The sequence below is a fragment of the Hypanus sabinus genome, chromosome 2 (genome assembly GCF_030144855.1).
Source record: "Hypanus sabinus isolate sHypSab1 chromosome 2, sHypSab1.hap1, whole genome shotgun sequence".
Classification (NCBI taxonomy): domain Eukaryota; kingdom Metazoa; phylum Chordata; class Chondrichthyes; order Myliobatiformes; family Dasyatidae; genus Hypanus; species Hypanus sabinus.
This window is the reverse complement of record NC_082707.1, coordinates 109,642,833-109,666,686: the sequence shown is the minus strand read 5'-3', so window position 1 is coordinate 109,666,686 and position 23,854 is coordinate 109,642,833. Positions and strand designations below refer to the sequence as shown.

General features: G+C 48.7%; 1 protein-coding gene across 2 annotated transcripts in view; it reads left to right on the top strand.

Annotated features, from left to right (window-relative positions):
• Window positions 1-23,854, top strand: part of LOC132382062 (tau-tubulin kinase 2-like) — a 377,848-nt gene that overhangs the window by 276,462 nt on the left and 77,532 nt on the right. For both annotated transcript variants that reach the window (XM_059951917.1, XM_059951909.1), the window contains exons 12-13: window positions 525-736; window positions 20,775-21,216. In XM_059951917.1, the coding sequence (XP_059807900.1) occupies window positions 525-736; window positions 20,775-21,216 (654 nt within the window). The remainder of the gene's footprint in view (window positions 1-524; window positions 737-20,774; window positions 21,217-23,854) is intronic.

Sequence of the window (23,854 nt, the reverse complement as noted above, 5' to 3'; positions counted from 1 at the left end):
TGAAAGTCTTGGCCTGAAATGTCGACTGTTTATTCCTTTCCATTGATGCTGCCTGACCCACTGAGTTCCTCTAGGATTTTGTGTGTTGTCTTGATTTACTAAAGCAGTTTTTACTGTCTCATGATATCCATTCAGGCTGTTACGCCAGTTAAGTACTTTGGTCACTATTGTTTAATAAGAAAATTAAGTAATCAATTTGTTCATAGAATGACACAATAAGCAGTAGAAAACATGTTTTAATGAGTTTGATCGAGATTTGAATATTCTCTGCCACAGCTGCCCAGCCTCCTTTCGAATGGTGCCCTGGACACCATTGAGACTTATTGTGTTTAAATGAAGAGCAAATAGGTTTTTGGTTTAAACACATCTTCAAGAAGATTTTAAGCATAAAAGCTAAATAGTGTGTGAAGATGAGGGATAAAGTGACAATTGTGAAAGAAAAATAGGCAAGTGCATAATTTTATTGTTTTTATTGACTGCCCTTTGTAGCTGAGATTACAGACGTTTTTTCTTCTAATATGTAGGGGGTCACTGAGGAAGAGACCAGTCATGGTGCTGGAAATGTGCCTCCAAATGGGCCAAGCCTGGGATCCCCTGTGAAGGTACGCTCTGAGATTTTGCAGCCAGATCGAGATATGCGATTGTTAAGGAAGTTGAAATCAATTCACAACTTTGAGTTTGAAAAACATCTCACCTTGGAGCCAAAGCCTAGCACAGATAAATTCTTGGAAGCTTGGTAAGTGCAAATTTATTCTCTTGCCATTATGAATATATTCTGTAGTTATTGAAAGGAATGTTCTCAAGAATCTTGGCACTTCCACCGAATGAACACTGCTCATTTCTCAATGGAAATGTAGGTTTCACAAGACAATGAACTATATGGAACTTGATTCTTGTGCCTTCAGTTAGTTTAATTCCTCAGTGTCGCAAATTTAATTCAGGATAATTTTTGTAAATTAATGTTGTTAAACTAATTGAGAAGTCCTACTTCTAATTGTTTCATTATCTTTTGTTGAATAAGAGCCAAATTTGCCAGTAGGCTACTTACCAAAACAGTGACCAACAACTGGGTCAAATCACCTTTTAAAGAGCAGCTATGGGAAGCAAGACAGGTAAAAGCAGCTGAAGATACGGTACTATGTAAAAGTTTTAGGCATGTGTACATGGCTAGGGTGCCTAAGAATTTTGCACATTACTGTATTTGTCAATGTGGAACAGAGTGAATTTGTAAATCTGGTGGGAGCAAAGGATGCTGGGAATGGTGGGGGTAGACTGCCAGGGGAGGGGTTTGGGACAGGTGGCAGGGAAGGAATGCCAGTGGTAGGGGATGGCACGGGTGCAAACACACCTAGCCCTGAGACATCAGGCAAGGTCATTTGATTTCAAACAGTTTGTGTATTGATCATTACAGAATGTGTCTCCAGTGCTTCCCACTCCCTTCCATCCCTATTCCTCTTTTTCTAACCATAATTCTCCTCTCCCATTCTCAGTCCACAATAGAGACCCATATCAGAATGAGATTTCTCATCACTGACATATGACATGAAATTTGTTTTCTTTTTGCAGTAGCAGTACAGAGCAATACATAAAATTACTACATTATACTGCAAAAGTCTTAGGCATCCTAGCTATACAGGTAGTCCCCCGAGTTACAAGCGTCCAACTTGCAGATAACTCGTACTTACGAACCAAGGAAGGAGAACGCCGTCCGCCATTTTAAGTCTTTGCTGTTGATACTGTGTTGAGTGTATAACTTTGTATTTAGCTTAAATTTTTCTTAGTAAGGTTCACCCTGACTCCGCCTCCCCCCCCCCACCCCCGTTCCGGTTGGCTGGTGGCACAGTGAGATCAGAACCGGGCTGGAGAACGATCCAGACCACTTCTGTGCCGGGTAGATGTTGAGCTTGTAACTCGACCTCGTAAAAATAAAACAGTGCCACCTCCAGTTTAAATTCCCACGCGGAATATTGTGGAGGATCAAATACCCAAACCCAGCACAGCCCCCACTTGTCCCATTTAGCCTGCCTCAGTGCGGTGGTCCTTAGGACCCAGTGGACCTCGGGAGCCGGCCCAGCTTGGAACCCACCGCCCGCTGTGTTTCTGTTCCATTGACGGTAAGTGATCGCGATTGAAAATAAAGTGGAAATAATAAAGCATTTGGAAAGAGGTGAAATGCCATTGGTCATTGGAAAATCGTTAGGCTACAGTCTGTCAACGATTGGAACAATTTTAAAGGATAACGGATGAGTGAGAATAATGGAGCATGTGAAAGGCCCTGCCCCGATGAAGGCTACAATTATTACTAAAAAACACAGTGGTTTAATTATTGGAATACATACATTTCTTAAGTGTTTTATATGCATAGAAAGGTAAAATATATACTATATACTAAGACAAACGTTTGACTAACTGATGCTAAATAATACCGGATGTACTTGTTCGACTTGCATACAAATCCGACTTAAAGAAGGACACAGGAATGGAACTCGGATGTAACCCGGGGACTGCCTGTATAATATATGTCCCTAAGACTTTTGCACAGTACTGTACCTGCAAGAAAACCCCCATCCTCAGTGATGGTCGGGGTTGTTTCTATTCTGCTGGATCATTCCAGAATCAAGGCAACTTTGGAAGAACACAAAAAAAATGCATCTCTGCAACCACATCTTTTGAGATACTTTGCTGTAGACCCTAGGTTTCAGGGAACTTGTCATTTGTGCCCTATTGGTTTGATCAGTTCCTTCTTGCTAATGATAGATTAATTTAATTTACTCCCTTCCTTTTGGCCTTAGATCCTGTTATTACTGTGATCCTTTTCATGCCTTCTTTATATGTTTTAGATGTTTCGGAAAGGACAGGGAGGGAGGCAAAAGAGGTGGGGGCGTGGCAGTATTGATCAGAGATAGTGTCACTGCTGCAGAAAAGGTGGATGCCATGGAGGGATTGTCTACAGAGGCTCTGTGGGTGGAGGTTAGGACCAGGAAGGGGTCAATAACTTTACTGGGTATTTTTTATAGGCCGCCCAATAGTAAGTCAAGTCAAGTCAAGTCAAGTCACTTTTTATTGTCATTTCGACCATAACTGCTGGTACAGTACACAGTAAAAACAAGACAACGTTTTTCAGGACCATGGTGCTACATGAAACAATACGAAAACTACACTGAACTATGTAAAACAACACAAAAAAACTACACTAGACTATCCAGGACTGCATGAAGTGCTCAAAACAGTGCAAGCATTACAATAAATAATAATCACAAAGTACACTGCAGATGCTGTGGTCAAATCAACATGTACAAACAGGCTGCAGGAACTCAGCAGGTCAGGCAGCATCCGTTGAAACGAACAGTCAATTTTTCGGGCCGAGACCCTTCGCCAGGTCTTGGCCCGAAACATTGACTGTTCGTTTCAACGGATGCTGCCTGACCTGCTGAGTTCCTCCAGCTTGTTTGTACTATAAATAATAAACAAGACAATAGGCATAGTAGTGGGCAGTAATTTGGTGTCAGTCCCGACTCTGTAACAGTTTCTTCCCCCAAGCCATCAGACTCCTCAAAACCCAGAGTCAGAGTCAGAGCCTGAATGCTTTGGTGTCTTTTCCCAGATTGCAGGAGGGAGAAGAGTTTGTATGAGGGGTGCATGGGGCCCTTCATAATGCTGTTTGCTTTGCGGATGCAGCATGTAGTGTAAATGTCCGTAATGGCAGGAAGAGAGACCCCAATGATCTTCTCAGTTGACCTCACTATCTGCTACAGGGTCTTGCGATCCGAGATAGTGCAATTTCCAAACCAGGCAGTGATGCAGCTGCTCAGGATGCTTTCAATACAACCCCTGTAGAATGTGGTTAGGATGAGGGGGTGGGAGATGGATTTTCCTCAGCTTTTGCAGAAAGTAGAGATGCTGCTGGGCTTTCTTTGCTATGGAGCTGGTGTTGAGGGATCAAGTGAGATTCTCCGCCAGGTGAACACCAAGAAATTTGGTGCTGTTAATGAACTCTACCAAGGAGCCGACAATGTTCAGTGGAGAATGGTCACTCCGTGCCCTCCTGAAGTCAACAACCATCTCTTTTGTTCACATTCAGACACAGGTTGTTGGCTCTGCACCAGTCCATTAGCCGCTGCATCTCCTCTCTGTATGCTGACTCGTTGTTCTTGCTGATGAGACCCACTACGGTGAACTTGATGATGTGGTTCGAGCTGTGTGTTGCAGCACAGTCGTGGGTCAGCAGAGTGAACAGCAGTGAACTGAGCACGCAGCCCTGGGGCCCCCCATGCTCATTGTGATGGTGTTGGAGATGCTGCCTCTGAACCAGACTGACTGAGGTCTCCCAGTCAGGAAGTCAGGAACAGGGATATTGAGGAGCAGATAGGGAAACAGATCTTGGAAAGGTGTAATAATAACAGAGTTGTTATGATGGGAGATTTTAATTTCCCAAATATCAATTGGCATCTCCCTAGTGCAAGGGGTTTAGATGGGGCCCATCAGGCCCAGCAGGTGGTGTGGCACATCAGCAGCAGCCTTTCAGACCTGGTGTTACTTTACTTTTGTAAAGGGGGTTTCTTTTTATTTCTTTGTTACTGTTGGGAAAGGGTTTCCTTTTGTTAACTAGCAGGAATGCTAATTTACTGATAACGAGAATGGTATTCCTTTGTAAACCAAATGGGGATTAATGTTCTTTCTTCTGAGTCTGTAAGCTTTTGTTGACGGGCTTTTGGGCAGATCGGCGCGAGGGGGTTGAGAGAGAGGACGCAATGCTCTAAGCTGGGCGAGGATCGGACCCCAAAGGGGGGTCCGAGGCCGGGAGATTCTCCGAGGGGGGAGGGGATGAAGCTAGATGTGCTTGGTTGACCACTCGGTGGGTCCTGAGCTGTTTGGAGAGTCGAGGAGTTCGGAGGGTCCTGAGCTGCGAGTCGAGGAGTTCGGAGGGGTGGCCAGAAGACTTCAGTAGTTGAGCTCCAACGGTTGTGCACGAAGTGGTTTGGACTTTGATAAGTTTGGCGCCTTTTCTTTAATATTCTCTTCATATATACTGTATCGTTATTAATCACTTAGTTATAGTAACCTTTATAAATTGTACTCATTTAATCGCATATGGTGTACTGTCTGTTTTTGGGCGAGGCGGGGACATCACACAGCATCCACACCAGCTGATTACCCAGTTTGGCGGGGCCGAAGGCTGCTCCCCCTAGACAAGAATGAGCTGAGCGAGCCTGAGGCGACCCAGGGAGTTGCACTTTAATTTTCTAATTTAATTTTGAGACACAATTTTTGATTAGGGCACATGGATAACAGAGCAACTATTTACCATCGCCAGATACTGCTACAGTACAGAGATCACCCAAAAACAAACCTTCACAAAGATCTGCTGGTTAAATTACATGACCTCGACTTGCTGAGGGGATCGGGCCTACAGTTCTCAGAGTTGCCTGATGCTGGTGGCCAGAGATGGAGGCGTTGTAAGTGATGTGCGAAGAAGCAGAAGCGAGGCAAGCGGGCAGGGGTCCGTGCCGGGCAAAAAGCAAACCCTAGCCGGCCGGCTCTTCCGTCCATTCTGCTCTCCAATGTTTGCTCCCTGGACAATAAATTGGACTACATCTGACTCCCAACAAAATACTCGGCAGGAGTACAGAGTCTGCTGTGCGTATGTTTTTACAGAGACGTGCTCACTGATGAAATTTCGGACGCCGCCATTCAGCTGGACAGGCTCACCTTGTTTCAAGTGGACAGGGACACTTCTTTCTGGTAAGACTCGTGGTGGTGGTGTGTGTGTTTACATCAATACAGAATGGTGTAACAACTCTGTGCTGGTTTCCAGACATTGCTCATTGCTAGTGGAGTTTGTTACTCTTAGATGCAGACCATTTTATTTACCATGGGAATTCACCACTGTCCTCACAGTTGGTGTCTGCATTTCCCCCAGCGCTAATGCTAAGGAGGCGCTCTGTGAACTGTACGGGGCTATTAGCGAACTGCAGAACGCACACCCTGATGGACTGTTTATTGTCGCCGGAGATTTTAACCACACAAACCTTAAATCAGTGCTCCCCAAATTCCATCAGTATGTGGACTTTGCAACAAGGGGGGAGAACACATTGGACCTTGTTTACACAAACATCCTGGATGCCTACCGGGCGGAGCCCCACTTCCACCTTGGTTACTCAGACCACATCTCTATTATGCTAATCCCAGCATACAGACCGCTCGTCAGGCGCTCCAGACCAGTTCAGAAGCAGGTGAAAACCTGGCCAGCAGGAGCCATCTCTGCTCTTCAAGACTGCTTTGAGCACACTGACTGACACACGTTCAGGGAGGCTGAATCTGATGGCAACTCTACCAATCAGTGGCGCATCAGTGACTAGCTACGTCAGCAAGTGCATCGACGATGTCACTGTGTCCAAGACCATCACTACATGCGCTAACCAGAAGCCATGGATGACCGTGGATGTTGAAATCATAGAAAGGGTGCAGAGGAGATTTACAAGGATGTTGCCTGGATTGGGGAGCATTCCTCATGAGAATAGGTTGAGTGAACTCGGCCTTTTCTCCTTGGAATGACGGAGTATGAGAGGTGACCTGATAGAGGTGTATAAGATGATGAGAGGTGGGATCTCCCAGTGGCCACCCATTTCAATTCTGTTTACATTCCCATTCCAACATGTCAGTTAATAGCCTCCTCTACTGCCACGATGAGGCTACTCAGGTTAGAGACCTTATATTCCGTCTGTGTAGCCTCCAACCTGATGGCATGAACATCAATTTCTGAAACTTACAGTACTTGCCCCACCTCCCTCCTTCACTGTTCCCCACTCCCATTTCCCCCCTCACCTTATCTCCTTACCTGCCCATCCCGTCCCTCTGGTGCTCCTGTGCCTTCCCTTTCTTCCATGGCCTTCTGTCCTATCAGATTTCCCCTTCTCCAGCCCTTTATCTCTTACACCAATTGACTTCCCAGCTCTTTGCTTCACCCTGCCGCCTCCCAGTTTCACCTATCATCTACCACCTTGTACATCTTCCTCCCTTCCCCCTAACTTTTTATTCTGACTTCTCCCCTTTCTTTTTAGTCCTGATGAATGGTCTCGGCCTGAAGCGTCAATTCTTTATTCTTTTCCACAGACGCAGGCTGTCCTGCTGAGTTCCTCCAGCATTTTGTGTGTGTTGCATCTGGTTGTCCTACCTGCATATGGGCAGAGACCATAAGACATTGGAGCAGAATTAGGCCATTCAGCTCATCGAGTTTCTTCCACCGTTTGATCATGGCTGATATATTCTTCTGCCTTCTCCCTGTAACCTTTGACGTCCTTCCTAATCAAGAGCTGATCTATCTCCTTTAAGTATACCTAATGACTTGGCCTTCACAGCTGCCTTTGGCAATGAATTTCACAGATTCACCACTCTGTGGCATTGACTGAGAGGCATTGATTGTGTGGATAGTCAGAGGCTTTTTCCCCAGGGCTGAAATGGCTAGCACGAGAGGGCATAGTTTTAAAGTGCATGGAATGGGCTGCCAGCGGTGGTGGTCCGGCAGAAACAATAGGGTCTTTTAAGAGACTCCTGGATGGCTACATGGAGCTTCTACATGGCAGAAAAATAGAGGGCAATGGGTAAAACCTCGGTAGTTCTAAGGTAGGGACATGTTCGGCACAGCTTTGTGGGCTGAAGGGGCTGTATAGTGCTGTAGGTTTTCTATGTTTATGTTTCTATGCCACCTACAGAAATTCTCTGAAGATTCAGCAATAGTTGGGTGTATAAAGGGAGGACATGAGGATGAATACAGGGCCCTGGTGGAGGACTTTGTCAAGTGGTGCAAGCTGAATCATCTGCAGCTTAACATCAGTAAGGCAAAGAATATGGTAAAGGATTTTAGGAAGTCTAAGCTTGCTCTGTTTCCTGTTACTATTGATGGTGAGGACCTACAAATACGTGGGGGTATACCTGGATGACAGACTCAAGTGGTGCACCAACACAGTGGCTGTGTACAAGAAGGGCCAGAGTGGCCTCTACTTCCTGAGGAAACTGAGGCACTTTGGAGTATGCAGGCCTTTCCTTCACATGTTCTACCAGTCTGTTGTCACCAGTACAGTCTTCGATGTGGTGGTGTGCTGGGGCAGTGGCATCAACATGGGTGTTGCCAACAGGCTTGTAAACTGATTAGAAAGGCTGACTCTGTTATAGGAGTGAAGCTGGACACACTAGAGGCTGCGGTAGAACAAAGGGCCTGATGAAAAATCCTGGCAATTCTGGACAAAGTTTCTCACCCTCTGCATGCCACCTTGGCTGAACAGAGCAGCACTTTCAGTAATAGGCTAAGACAACTGCGCTGATCCAAAGAGCGCTATATCAGGTTATTCTTGCCCTCGGCCATTAGGCTCTATAATGAGTCAACCTATAGACGGGAATTGATGACTCCCTCTTGTTAGACTGTTTCAGGTAACTTATTTTTTATTCTTTTTTACTTCTAATGTTTATATATCTGTGCATTTGTAATGCTACTGTGATACTGTAATTTCCTTTGGGATTAATAAAGTATCTATCTATCTGCCTAGCTAGAGTGTTTCAAACTTCTTCAACCTCTTGCTTTGCTAGTCTGAGGTACACAAGAAGAATATCATAACCTGCCCCTTTGACCAGTAGCACTTACGTCCACCATAATAAAGTGTTTGAAGAGTTTAGTCAAGTACATCAACTCCTGCCTGAGGGACAACCTGGATCCACTCCAATTTGCCTGCCATCACAGCATGTCAACAGTAGATGCCACTTCATTGGCTCTTTATTCAGCTCTGGAATATCTAAACAATGAAGCATATATGAGGATGCTCTTCATTAACTACAGCTCAAAATTTAATGCTATCATCCCCTCAAAACTCATCACTAAGCTTCAAGACCTGGTGGGACACAGTATCTCCATGTGCAACTCAATCCTTGATTTCCTCACTGGCAGCCCCTGTTAGTGCTGATTGGCAACAAGATCGCCACACTCACCATCTACACAGGTGCACAAAGCTGTGTGCTTAGCCCCTTCTCTACTCAGTTTATACTGATTGTTCAAAGTACATTTATTATCAAAATATGAATTCTTTATACATCCTTGATATTTGTCTCCTTACGGGCAGCCACAAAACAAAGAAACCCAATAGAACCCTTTAAAAAAAGACAATCAAACATCCAAAAGGAAAAAAAGCCAATCATGCAAGCAATAAAAGTAAGCAAATAACATTTAGAACTGATGTTCACCAAAGTAAGTCCACAGCCACAAAGCAAGTCATCACTGATCGTGTGGCCAGTACAGCTCCATACCAAATTTAAATTTGCTGATAACACTACTGCTGGCTGAAACAAAGATGATAATGATTTGTTGTATAGAAGGGAGATGAAAATCTGGGTGAGTGGTGCCACAACAACAGCCTCTGACTCAATGTCAATGAAACCAAAGAGCCAGAGGAGGAAGAAACCAGAGACACATGAGCCAGACCTCTTTAGGGGAAGCAGAAGTGGAGAGCGTCAACAGCTTTAAAATCTTTGGCACCAACATATCAGGGATCTGTCCTGGGACCAGCACATACATGTCAATGCAAAGGAGGCACAACAACATCCCTACTTTTCTTAGAAGTTTGCATAGATTTATCACCAAAACCTTTGACTAACTTCTGTAGATGTACAACGGTGAGTATCCTAGCTATTTGCATCACGGCTTTGTATGGAAACACCAATACCCAGGAATAGAAAAGGATAGAAAAAGTGGGAGATGAAGCCCTTTCCATAACGGAGTATATTTACATGAAGCACTTTGCATAGAGAAATGTTACAGTGATCTGTAATGTGTCAGATTGAGTGAGTACTCATATCTCCTAAATATTCTGTTGCCTGTGACTCGCTCTCCCTTTTTCTCCCCTTACAAATAAAAAAAAATCCATTAGAACATAGAATAATGTTGCATAGCACCAGGTTCAGAGTTGATTGTGGATTACAGAGAAACGGAGTGTCAGGAGGGGCCGGATGGACCCTAACACAGGACGCAGACACTGAAGTACTAGGGGAAGGACTGGATGGGGATGCCATGGCTCTTAAGGGTAGAGCTGGGGTTCAGGTAGGTAGTGTTTAGGCAGAGTGGAGCGGGCTCCCGAAGTTCAAGTTCAGGTAGACAGGCTCCCGGAGTTCAGGCAGGCAGACAGGTCCACGGGATTCAGGCAGACAGGTCCCCGCGTTCAGGCAGGCAGGTAGACAGGTCCCCGGGGTTCAGGCAGGTAGACAGGTCCCCGGGGTTCAGGTAGACAGGTCCCCAGGGTTCAGGCTGGCAGGTGGACAGGTCCCCGGGGTTCTGGCAGACAGACAGGTCCCCGCGTTCAGGCAGGCAGGTAGACAGGTCCCCGGGGTTCAGGTAGACAGGTCCCCAGGGTTCAGGTAGACAGGTCCACGGGGTTCAGGCTGGCAGGTAGACAGGTCCCCGGGGTTCAGGTAGACAGGTCCCCAGGGTTCAGGTAGACAGGTCCCTGGGGTTCAGGTAGACAGGTCCCCGGGGTTCAGGTAGACAGGTCCCCAGGGTTCAGGTAGACAGGTCCCCGGGGTTCAGGTAGACAGGTCCCCAGGGTTCAGGCAGACAGGTCCCCGGGGTTCAGGCAGACAGGTCCCCGGGGTTCAGGCTGGCAGGTAGACAGGTCCCCGGGGTTCAGGTAGACAGGTCCCCGGGGTTCAGGCAGACAGGTCCCCGGGGTTCAGGCAGACAGGTCCCCGGGGTTCAGGCTGGCAGGTAGACAGGTCCCCGGGGTTCAGGCAGACAGGTAGACAGGTCCCCGGGGTTCAGGCAAACAGACAGGTCCCCGCGTTCAGGCAGGCAGGTAGACAGGTCCCCAGGGTTCAGGTAGACAGGTAGACAGGTCCCCGGGGTTCAGGTAGACAGGTCCCCGGGGTTCAGGCAGGCAGGTGGACAGGTCCCCGGGGTTCAGGCAGGCAGGTGGACAGGTCCCCGGGGTTCAGGCAGGCAGGTAGACAGGTCCCCCGGTTCAGGCAGGCAGGTAGACAGGACCCCCGGTTCAGGCAGGCAGGTAGACAGGTCCCCGGGGTTCAGGCAGGCAGGTGGACAGGTCCCCCGGTTCAGGCAGGCAGGTAGACAGGTCCCCCGGTTCAGGCAGGCAGGTAGACAGGACCCCCGGTTCAGGCAGGCAGGTAGACAGGAACCCCGGTTCAGGCAGGCAGGTAGACAGGTCCCCCGGTTCAGGCAGACAGGTAGACAGGTCCCCCGGTTCAGGCAGGCAGGTAGACAGGTCCCCCGGTTCAGGCAGACAGGCAGACAGGTCCCCCGGTTCAGGCAGGCAGGTAGACAGGACCCCCGGTTCAGGCAGGCAGGTAGACAGGACCCCCGGTTCAGGCAGACAGGTAGACAGGTCCCCCGGTTCAGGCAGACAGGTAGACAGGTCCCCGGGGTTCAGGCAGGCAGACAGGTCCCCCGGTTCAGGCAGGCAGGTAGACAGGTCCCCCGGTTCAGGCAGACAGGTAGACAGGTCCCCGGGGTTCAGGCAGGTAGACAGGTCCCCGGGGTTCAGGTAGACAGGTCCCCGGGGTTCAGGCAGGTAGACAGGTCCCCGGGGTTCTGGCAAACAGACAGGTCCCCGCGTTCAGGCAGGCAGGTAGACAGGTCCCCGGGGTTCAGGCAGACAGGTAGACAGGTCCCCGGTTTTCAGGCAGACAGGTGGACAGGTCCCCGGGGTTCAGGCAGACAGGTGGACAGGTCCCCGGGTTTCAGGCAGACAGGTCCCCGGGGTTCAGGCAGGCAGGTCCCCGGGGTTCAGGCAGACAGGTAGACAGGTCCCCGCGTTCAGGCAGGCAGGTAGACAGGTCCCCGGGGTTCAGGTAGACAGGTCCCCCGGTTCAGGCAGGTAGACAGGTCCCTGGGGTTTAGGCAGGCAGGTAGACAGGTCCCCCGGTTCAGGCAGGCAGGTAGACAGGACCCCCGGTTCAGGCAGACAGGTAGACAGGTCCCCCGGTTCAGGCAGACAGGTAGACAGGTCCCCGGGGTTCAGGCAGGCAGACAGGTCCCCCGGTTCAGGCAGGCAGGTAGACAGGTCCCCGGGGTTCAGGCAGGCAGGTAGACAGGTCCCCGGGGTTCTGGCAAACAGACAGGTCCCCGCGTTCAGGCAGGCAGGTAGACAGGTCCCCGGGGTTCAGGCAGACAGGTAGACAGGTCCCCGGGTTTCAGGCAGACAGGTGGACAGGTCCCCGGGGTTCAGGCAGACAGGTGGACAGGTCCCCGGGTTTCAGGCAGACAGGTCCCCGGGGTTCAGGCAGGCAGGTCCCCGGGGTTCAGGCAGACAGGTAGACAGGTCCCCGCGTTCAGGCAGGCAGGTAGACAGGTCCCCGGGGTTCAGGTAGACAGGTCCCCCAGTTCAGGCAGGTAGACAGGTCCCTGGGGTTCAGGCAGGCAGGTAGACAGGTCCCTGGGGTTTCAGGCAGGCAGGTAGACAGGTCCCCGGGGTTCAGGCAGGCAGGTAGACAGGTCCCCGGGGTTCAGGCAGGCAGGCAGACAGGTCCCCGGGGTTCAGGCAGGCAGGTGGACAGGTCCCCGGGGTTTAGGCAGGCAGGTAGACAGGTCCCCGGGGTTCAGGCAGGCAGGCAGACAGGTCCCCGGGGTTCAGGCAGGCAGGTAGACAGGTCCCCCGGTTCAGGCAGGTAGACAGGTCCCCCGGTTCAGGCAGATAGACAGGTCCCTGAGGTTTAGGCAGGTGGGTAGACAGGTCCCCCGGTTCAGGCAGGCAGGCAGACAGGTCCCCAGGGTTCAGGCAGGTAGGTAGACAGGTCCCCGGGGTTCAGGCAGGCAGGTAGACAGGTCCCCGGGGTTCAGGCAGGCAGGCAGACAGGTCCCCGGGGTTCAGGCAGGCAGGTAGACAGGTCCCCCGGTTCAGGCAGGTAGACAGGTCCCTGGGGTTCAGGCAGGTAGACAGGTCCCCCGGTTCAGGCAGGCAGGTAGACAGGTCCCCGGGGTTCAGGCAGGCAGACAGGTCCCCCGGTTCAGGCAGGTAGACAGGTCCCCGGGGTTCAGGCAGGCAGACAGGTCCCCCGGGGTTCAGGCAGGCAGACAGGTCCCCGGGGTTCAGGTAGGCAGACAGGTCCCCGGGGTTCAGGCAGGCAGGTAGACAGGTCCCCCGGTTCAGGCAGGTAGACAGGTCCCCCGGTTCAGGCAGATAGACAGGTCCCTGAGGTTTAGGCAGGTGGGTAGACAGGTCCCCCGGTTCAGGCAGGCAGGCAGACAGGTCCCCAGGGTTCAGGTAGACAGGTCCCCCGGTTCAGGCAGGCAGGCAGACAGGTCCCCGGGGTTCAGGTAGACAGGTCCCCGGGGTTCAGGCAGGCAGGTAGACAGGTCCCCCGGTTCAGGCAGGCAGGTAGACAGGTGCCCGGGGTTCAGGCAGGTAGGTAGACAGGTCCCCGGGGTTCAGGCAGGCAGGTAGACAGGTCCCCGGGGTTCAGGCAGGCAGGCAGACAGGTCCCCGGGGTTCAGGCAGGCAGGTAGACAGGTCCCCTGGTTCAGGCAGGTAGACAGGTCCCTGGGGTTCAGGCAGGTAGACAGGTCCCCCGGTTCAGGCAGGTAGACAGGTCCCCGGGGTTCAGGCAGGCAGACAGGTCCCCCGGGGTTCAGGCAGGCAGACAGGTCCCCGGGGTTCAGGTAGGCAGACAGGTCCCCGGGGTTCAGGCAGGCAGACAGGTCCCCCGGTTCAGGCAGACAGGTAGACAGGTCCCCGGGGTTCAGGCAGGCAGACAGGTCCCCGGGGTTCAGGCAGGTAGACAGGTCCCGGGGTTCAGGCAGGCAGGCAGGTCCTCGGGGTTCAGGCAGGCATACTAGATAAGCTGGTGGAGAACCCTCCCTGGGTGGGTCGCATATATCTCAGGTAGGGACGCCCCCCAGGCGGAAACACCGGAGGCCTGGGCAAGGCGCGAACCCCTAGGCGGGTACGGGGCACTATCCCAGGGTTCGGGCAGAAGAGAAGGACGGGGCAGAACCATTGCCGGGCAGCGGCAGGTCAGCCAGACCTGCCCAATGGAGGCAAGGGATAGGAACAGGCAGAGCCACTGCTGAGCAGCGGCAGGTCGGTCGGATCTGCCCGACGGAGGCAAGGGGTAGGAACGGGCATAGGTCCAGGGTGACCAACACAACAGTCATGACAACGGGAAATTCGGAAACGGCCGGCAGACAGCGTGACTGCGTGAAACACAAACGAGTGGAGAAGCAGGACCAGCACATGGGGAGAAAGGGGGGGGAGCGGACCAACCTGGTAGTACTGGCACGGGGCAGAGAAGCATGATGATGAGAAGATCTGAGCCCAGGCGGGATCACAGAATGCAGGGAAGAGTTCGGAGCCGGTGGAGAAACGGGAAACAGAACAAAACGACCACCCGCCTGGTCCCAGTCCCAAGGCCCCTTATAAACACCTGCAGCTCAATGAGTTACAGGTGTGCCTCCTTGAACCAGGAGTATCCTAACTAGATCACGGGTGACAGGAGGGACAACTGCAGGACCCGGAGTCCGGAGCCCTCGGACCGGATCAAAACCCAGAACGCAGTTCTGGACTGGACCCTGACACGGAGATAGGCTAGCCCCTATTGATTTCAATGGTTGAGAGGGCAAATAATTTCAAGTTCCTTGGTGTGTATATATACCATCAAGGATCTCACCTGGACTGTATATACCAACTGTTTTTTTTCTCAAAGTATTTTTATTAACAAAGAAAAATAACAGAACTTATGTTATAATACAGCCAACCATTTTATACCAGTTACAAAAAGAACCTCCCACCTCTCAATAAACAAGAACAAATAAAACCAGCCAGACCAATCAAAAATAGATATAAAGGCCTAGTGTATGTATAAAGATAGAGCACCTTACACATTCAAATAACTTTTTCAGCATCCATATTTTTGACAATACTTAAAAAAGGTTGCCAAATGGAGTTAAATCTTGCAGACTGCCCCCTGACCGAATAGTGGATCTTCTCAAATTTTACAAAGTACATGATATCTTTGATCCAATTTCCATATGTTGGAGGGGAAGAGTCTTTCCATTTGCACAAGATGAGCCTTTTGGCAAGAAGTGAACAAAAGGCGATGAGGTCAGTTTGGAATTTGTGAGGTTAACATTCTGAGAAGGCACTCCAAGTAGTGCTATTGACTCAGATGGTGTAACTAATTGTCCAAAAATTTTTGAAAAAGTTTCAAAAATCAAACCCCAGAAATTTACTAATTTTGGACATGACCAAAACATATTGCAGAATATAGCTGGGAATTGTTTACATCTGTCACATTGGGTCAAGATCTTTATTAATCTTAGCCAATCTAACTTTGGACCAATGACAATGGTGCACAATTTTAAACTGAACAACAACATGTCTAAGACACAGAGTATGACTAAATTCTATGAATTGTTTTTTGTCATATGTCGTCTGGAATTTGTTGGCTGTGTGGTTTTTTTAAAAAAAAGAACAACAGTATCTCTTTCACTTCAGATGTCTGAAGTAGTTTGGCATGAGTTCCCAGATCCTCAGAACTTTCTAAAAGGGCACCATCAAGAACATCCTGGCTGGCTCTGTCACCGCCTGGTACCACCCTCAATCGTAAGGCACTGCAGAGAGTGGTATGGACAGCCCAGTGCATTTGTGGGTGTGAACATTCCTCTATTCAGAACATTTACAGCAGCAGCTGCATTAAAAGGGACCGGAGGATCATCAGGCCCCCCCAACTACTAACTGTTTCAGCTGCTACCATCTGGCAAACAGTATCGCAGCATTAAGGCCAAGACCAACAAGCTCCAGGACAGTTTCTTTTACCAGGCTGTCAGATTTATTATTACACATTAATTAGATTGCATATCTGACTGTACACACGTACAATTATGTATATGTAACCCCCTGGGTCGCCTCAGGCTCGCTCAGCTCGTTCTTGTCTAGGAGGAGCAGCCTTCAGCCCCGCCAAACTGGGTAATCAGCTGGTGTGGATGCTGTGTGATATCCCCGCCTCGCCCAAAACCAGACAGTACACCATATGCGATTAAATGAGTACAATTTATAAAGGTTATTATAACTAAGTGATTAATAACGATACAGTATATATGAAGAGAAAATTAAAGAAAAGGCGCCAAACTTATCAAAGTCCAAACCACTTCGTGCACAGCCGTTGGAGCTCAATTTCTGAAGTCTTCTGGCCACCATTCGATCCCCTCCGAACTCCTCGACTCGCAGCTCAGGACCCTCCGAACTCCTCGACTCTCCAAACAGCTCAGGACCCTCCGAGTGGTCAACCGAGCACATCTAGCTTCATCCCCCCTCCTCGGAGTACCTCCCGGCCTCGGACCCCCCTTTGGGGTCCGATCCTCGCCCAGCTTACAGCATTGCGTCCTCTCTCTCGACCCCCTCGCGCCGATCTTCCCAAAAGCCCGTCAACAAAAGCTTACAGACTCAGAAGAAAGAACATTAATCCCCATTTGGTTTACAAAGGAATACCATTCTCGTTATCAGTAAATTAGCATTCCTGCTAGTTAACAAAAAAGAAGAAACCCTCTTTACACTCTCCCTCCACCAAATAAAAGTCATGTCCTCATGACTACTAAATAACTCGCCACCTTTCCTGCCAACACACCGTAACCCAAGCACAAACAGTGACATCTCCTCCCCACACAGTAACCCTCACGCCCTGTTCCTCAGGCGCCACTTAGGCCAACTATCTGGGAGTTCCCTAACCCTTCTGAGGCCTCCGTACCCCCTCACCTAAACCCTTCAGGCTCGGACACAACTGGGGATACCTTGGGCCCACTACCAACTCCTCTCTCAACCTCTCACTCATGCCCCACACTGCACACAGCTAACCCTCCCCGCTACACCTGACTCAATGGGAGAAGAGCCAAAGGTCTCTTCCTCAATCGAGGGAAAGTCAGCAAAAGGCAGCATGTACCACACATCCAGCACATCATCCATCGAATCTGTATTCTTCCTCATTCCTGTGATCGGTAGCTGCTGTTTGATCTTCTCCAAACGGAAACACGTGGCCTGCACTGCTCCCGCAGTCTCTTCAGCCTCCTGTTCAGTATTCACTGCACTTCTCTCCAGCTTTTTCTTCCTCATGACTTCTTCCAGATCAACTTTCAGGTTTTGCACTTCATTTGAACTGTCGATGGTCATCTTCAGGTTCCCTTCAAGCTTCCGCTTCTCTCTGCTGAGATTCGTCTGTAATTTCTTCACCTCCGCAAACTCCCCTCTCCGGGTTCTCAGTTTGCTATTACCCTCAGTCAGACAACTTTCTTCATTCTCTCCAACTTGTAAGTCTTCCGAATGGTTCCAGATCACTTTCTCCAGTCTCTCCGTCTTCATTTCAAACTTGATTCCGTAGAGACAGTCTCTCACGAGCTGCGACCTTCGCCAGCCCTGGCACGTATCCAGAAAACACTTTAACTCGGTAGTTCTCAGCTGCTCCTGCAACGACCTCACTTCATATTCTCCTGAGGCAAATCCAAACACCAAGAGATCATCCACATACACCAAAACTCCAAACGCCTCCACATCCCCTATGGTCTTCCACCTGCCCAGCAGGAAGGTTGCAAGGGCTCCAGATATGCCCTGTGGCATCTTTTCGGACCCGAAGACTCCTAGGGAATTTATAACGGCCGTCTTCTCCTTGTTGGCCCCACTCATTGGGATCTGGCAACATCCACTCCTCAGATCCAGCACCTTAAACCACTTCACACCACTCAGACAGGCCATCGCCTCTCTGGCCCTCAGGGCCATATTCTGGTCACTGACAGTGCGCCTCTTCAACGCAATATAATCCATACACACGCTGCCTACATCTTCCACGGCTGTAGGGGCCAATCGCTGCAACCTCTCTCTCTCCGAGGTGTCTTCAGCAGTCAACTCCCCTCCCTTGTGGTGTTTCGCAGCGTCCACGAAGAGGGTCTCACCCTCAGATACTTCCCCCAGGCCGTACCACCACTGGCTCTTGTTTGAATTCGGTATCAGCCCAATGCTGCTACACACGTCCGCACAAGCAGCTCGAAACCCTGAGTGCATCGACAATGCCTCCAAACAGCGCTCACCCGCCTCCTCCGGGCAGGCTCCCAAGCGCACCAGCAGGATATCTAGAACAGAAACGCCGCCCGTCTCAACAGGGTCCGGACACATCAGCATTACTGATTCATGAACCTCAGTCTCCTCCACATTTGCCTCTAAGAACTCCTTTTTCACTGACCAACAACCGTTGTCTGGATAATCACCGGCACTGGTACCCCGAATCTCCAGTGTCCTCAATGTCGTCAAGGGTAAATGCTTCCAATAACGGTTATGAAACAAACTGTACAGCAACTTAACCGGCGCCCCGGTGCCGAGGATGGCTTTAACTTGACTTCCATCCATCCGTAACAACACCTGTGCACATGGCCCCTCTAAGCCTTCAGGAATAGGGTCTGTTCCTTTCGGGAGGTCCTTGGTACATTGCTGGGAATGTGCTCCCCCAGAGACCCCAAGCCGTTCCCCCACTGGGCCTCCTCTAAGTTTCCCGACACCTCTCGAATCAACGGAACAACCGATCCCCTTGACAGATCCCCTTGGCACCACAAGCAATTTATCTGCCCCCCTAGGCAAAAAGGGATACCCTAAAAACTTCCCACCAATCTCCTGCCACGGATATGATAAGCCCCCCAGCTGCGGCATTTGACTTCCAGTCGAACCACACGCATTTTCCCACACTTTCCCAGAACTGGCAGCGGTCACTTCGAGGTAATTGCGCCCGACAGTTCTAACAAAGTCACCAGCCCGCCTAGTCAAACTTTCAACCTGTCCCTATCGCTTTTCCTCAGCCAAGCACTGCCACTCACCCAACAACTGAGAGGTCCGCTCCGCCCACGCCTCCACTCCTTTAGGGCTGGACATTATTCCAATAACCGGGCGGAGCCCACCACTGCTGAAACATCCCAACCTGTCGCTCCTCACTCTCCAAACAGTACGGACAACCCATGGTCCCACCACCATTTCGTCAGCACTAGTGGAATTCGAACAACGACAATTGCTACCAACAGCAGCCACCCCACCCAACACACACGCAGCGATAATCAGCAATCGCACACCCACAAAGGCACACCAGCTCTTCGCCGCAGACACAATTTAAATAGGGTGATCTCCACAGAAATCAACCCCGGACGAGCACCCCACAATGTAACCCCCTGGGTCGCCTCAGGCTCGCTCAGCTCGTTCTTGTCTAGGGGGAGCAGCCTTCAGCCCCGCCAAACTGGGTAATCAGCTGGTGTGGATGCTGTGTGATGTCCCCGCCTCGCCCAGAACCAGACAGTACACCATATGCGATTAAATGAGTACAATTTATAAAGGTTACTATAACTAAGTGATTAATAACGATACAGTATATATGAAGAGAAAATTAAAGAAAAGGCGCCAAACTTATCAAAGTCCAAACCACTTCGTGCACAGCCGTTGGAGCTCAATTTCTGAAGTCTTCTGGCCACCATTCGATCCCCTCCGAACTCCTCGACTCGCAGCTCAGGACCCTCCGAACTCCTCGACTCTCCAAACAGCTCAGGACCCTCCGAGTGGTCAACCGAGCACATCTAGCTTCATCCCCCCTCCTCGGAGTACCTCCCGGCCTCGGACCCCCCCTTTGGGGTCCGATCCTCGCCCAGCTTACAGCATTGCGTCCTCTCTCTCGACCCCCTCGCGCCGATCTGCCCAAAAGCCTGTCAACAAAAGCTTACAGACTCAGAAGAAAGAACATTAATCCCCATTTGGTTTACAAAGGAATACCATTCTCGTTATCAGTAAATTAGCATTCCTGCTAGTTAACAAAAAAGAAGAAACCCTCTTTACATATACGATCTTAGTGTTTGGGCAATATACTCCCACATTTCCCTTCCTTATTGCTTGTACATAGTGACAGAGACGTAACATAAAGATTTTTACTCCCTCATGAGATGGATGTAAGAAGTAAAACTCTAATTTTATTTCAGTCCAAGTATTGTGCTGGTCTTAGTGCCAATCTAAACTCATCCCCTCTGCCTTACATATGGTCTGCATCCCTCCATTCCCTGTCTGTTCATGTGACTTAAGTCCCTCTTAAATGATGTTGTTGCCTGGCAGAACCTTCCAAGCACCTAACACACACTGTGTAATATGCATCTGCTATAAACTTGCCTCCTGTCACATTGAAGCAAATTACTCTGGTATTTGACATTTATACCCTGGAGGGGGAATGCCAAATCCCTCACTCCAATTTAATTTTATATACCATCCTTCATACTCCTTTTCAACAGTTCATTAGTAGCAAAATAAAATATGTAAAATTGGACATCTGATTCTTTCTCAACCTAAAGTTGTACAAGTGTTTACACTCTGTAAATTGGCATGCTCAAATACTTAATAAGTTAATCATTTATATTAAGCAGTAATTTGTGTTGTTTACTCCAGAGCTGCAGTATCATGATGAATCTGCTTTTTGTTCAAGTCTTGATCTCGTATAGCATTTGGGTTTTAAACAAAGATCTGTGAGCATCTTTTTGAAAACAATACACTATGTTGTTATAGTATGGATGATTATAATAAGGAATATGGATGCATTAAAGGGCACATGGTCCAGCACAGCCAATTCAGATGAAATGTCTTTGCAGTATCGATATGCCATTTAGGGGGTTAGTCAACTAACTAAATCAAAGGATTCATTGATTCTGAATACTACACTAAGTTGTTCTGATGTTATAATTGAGTAATAAATCTGCATAACTTTTAATGTTCTTTCATGTCCAGTTCCACAAAGGTCAAAGAAGACTTACTGAAGGATGTTGCTGCTTCTCAGCCTCGGAAGGTCTCTGCTGTAGTTCGTACTGACAGAGTTTGGCACTTTGATGAAGAATACCTTCCAGACAGTACAAAGCCAGTGTCTTTGGGTTCTCCTGAACACGGGGATGGTGTTGTTAGCAATGGCTTTGTAGCACTCAATTTAAGCTCCTGCAGGCAGGAGGTTGACTCTAAGGAGTGGGTCATTGTGGACAAGGAACGTGACCTCCAGGGTTTCAGAACAGACGAATGCCAGAGCCAGAAATTAACTAGTCCAACTGGACGAACAGATGATGAGGAGCCAGAAGTCCTAGCAGTTGATTCTCCTCAAGTTGAAGGATTACAGTTGGTCAAAGCTGTTTCAAGCAAAAGCATGGGATGTCCAAGGTCACCAGAAGCAAGGAGAGAGCAGGTACCAGTGCTTCTGTAGCTATTAAACTGTATAATTTAGTAAGAGGATAGACAGTTAATAAAGTTAATTTACTAAAAATGCAGAATCGCATGCACCCCAAGTAAAGGAATTTGTTTTAATACTTGTTGTTTTGAAGTGCAGTTTGAAATGATTGATACTAATTTGCCCATCACATCTGTCTTTGTCTGTGCCATTGTGTCTATAATTGTCATTTAACAGCTCCAAATTTCTATCTGCTTTAGTCAGATTCTTTACTGTCTTGCTAGAGGCTTAAAATTAAACTTGTGTCCAAAATAGTTGTAATTATAAGCCTTCACTCAAATATTTCATTAGTGGGTGCTTGTGGGGTAGCATAGCAGTAGATATAGTGAGATATTTATATCTGCAGTATCTCACTTTTTGGTTGAGTTATCATTGTATGATATCACTGTCTTTGACATCAGTTTGAAGGCTGACTACTTTGCCTAGGAGAAATTCCCATTTGAAAAGAAATAATGTGGCTGTTGGGTTTTTTAATGGCATTTCTGTCAAGTATATGTTAGGAATTAACATTGGAATTGGCCACTGATTGTCACCTGTGTCATTGCACTGAGGAAGAATGGAGAAGTAGGAAGGAGGGCTGGAGAACTCTGACCTGAAACAGATTTTGTCATAAGGCCTGTATGTATTTCCATTTTTTAGCATAATAATTTGGACTGTCTTAAGGATCAAGGATTAATTTTACTCACCTTGTAACTTTACATGTGTTAGGAATTTGCTGTGGTGTGTTGGTGCAACATACAACTAAAAACAATATTCAAAGATTAGAAAGAGTAAAGAATTATATAGAAATAAGTTAGTGTTTAAAATATGGATATGGAATAAAAAGTGCATAAATACCAGCATGTGTTTAAAATATAAACAGCATTATGAACAATGGTTTAAAGTACCTACAGTGCATTGCAGCGATTGAAATAATAGAGAGGGATGGGGTGGATAACTAGAATGGATTAACTGCCTTGGGGGTAGAAACTTTTAAGATAGCGTAAAGGTTTTGTTTTAATAGCCCTGTCCAGAAAGGCCATTAAAGTGCTTTCCAGAAGGGAGCTTTATAGGCAGCTTGCAGGGTATGTAGTGTCTGCAATGGCTTTGTCTGCCTACTTCTTTGTCCGCCTGCTCCTTTGTCCTGGAGACCTACAAATCCTGTGGCGATGGTAGACTGCAGCCGGTGTTTTTTTTCTGCAGACCTGACAGTTTGTATAATGTGACAGACAGTAATGGTTGATGTGTGGATGCTCTGTATGGTGGCAGTGTGGAGTTGCATCAGTATGTTCTGGGGAAGATGGAATTTTACCTACTGCATCCTCTAATGAGCTTTTTTGTTCATGAGGGAGATAATGTTGCACAGGAAGTTGAATGTTGTAACCAGTTGCTTATGATGCATGGGTGGAGAGGAAACACATTTTTTCTGAAGACGATTCAGCTCCAAGTTGTGATTACACCAGGAACCAGCTTGGTTACTTCTTGGTGGTACTTGGATTTGTCACCTCTGGTGAGTAGTCCTGTGACGGGGGTGTCGACCACACACTTTATCAGTTTAACCGATGGATCATTGGAGGCGTAGAGAGAAAATAAAAGAGGGGAGAGAACACAGCATTGCTAACCGAGTGGGATGTGGGATGTGCTTGCCTAGTATTGCCTCCTGCCAGAGAGGAAGTTTGTGGTCCACCTGCAGATGGGACCTGGTAAATTAAGATAGAAGAGTTTCTCTTGCAAAAGAGTCAGGGATGACGACGGAACTGAAATCAACAAAGAGAATCCTGACATATGTACCATGGGAATTGAGATGATGTAGTATGAAGTCAAGACTTATGTTAATGGCTATCTATAACAATCATCTGTAGATCTATTAGCTCTGTGGGAAAACTGCAGCAGATCTTTGAAATTTTGAGTTATAGATTTGACCAACCTATCAGAAGTCTTCATTGTGACTGATGTGAGTGCAATTGGCATGTATTCATTGTGTTCAGTGATCCTTGATTTTTGGGGGACTAGAATAATAACATGCTGGAACAGTGCATAGTTTAAATACTGATTGAAATGTCTGTGCAGAATAACAGTAGACAGCTGGTTAGCACAATGGCAGAGAGACAGAGTCAGGGTTAACAGCTGCCTTGACAATGCACCTCCTTCGGTACAGCTCCTCCATCGCCTCCATTCAGGGCCCCAAACAGTCCTTCCAGGTGAGGCAACACTTCACCTGTGAATCTGCTGGGATCATCTATCATGTCCGGTGCTCCCGATGCTGCCTCTCCACATTGGTGAGACCTGTCATAAATTGGGGGACTGCTTCATCAAGCACCTCTGGACCATCTGTCTTCCTGGTGACCAACCATTTTGATTCCAATTCCCATTCCTGTTTCAACATGTCAGTTCATTGCCTCCTCTTGTGCCAAGATGAGGCCACCCCCGAGATAGAAGAGCAAACCTTGTATTCTGTCTGGGTACCCTTCAACCTGATGGCATGAATAACAATTTGTCCTTCTGGTAAACCCCCCACCCCCCCATTCCCCATTCAGACCTTTTACCTCTTCTCCCCTGCCTATTACTTCCCCTTGGGTCCCCTCCTCCTCCCCTTTCTCCTACGGTCCACTCTCCT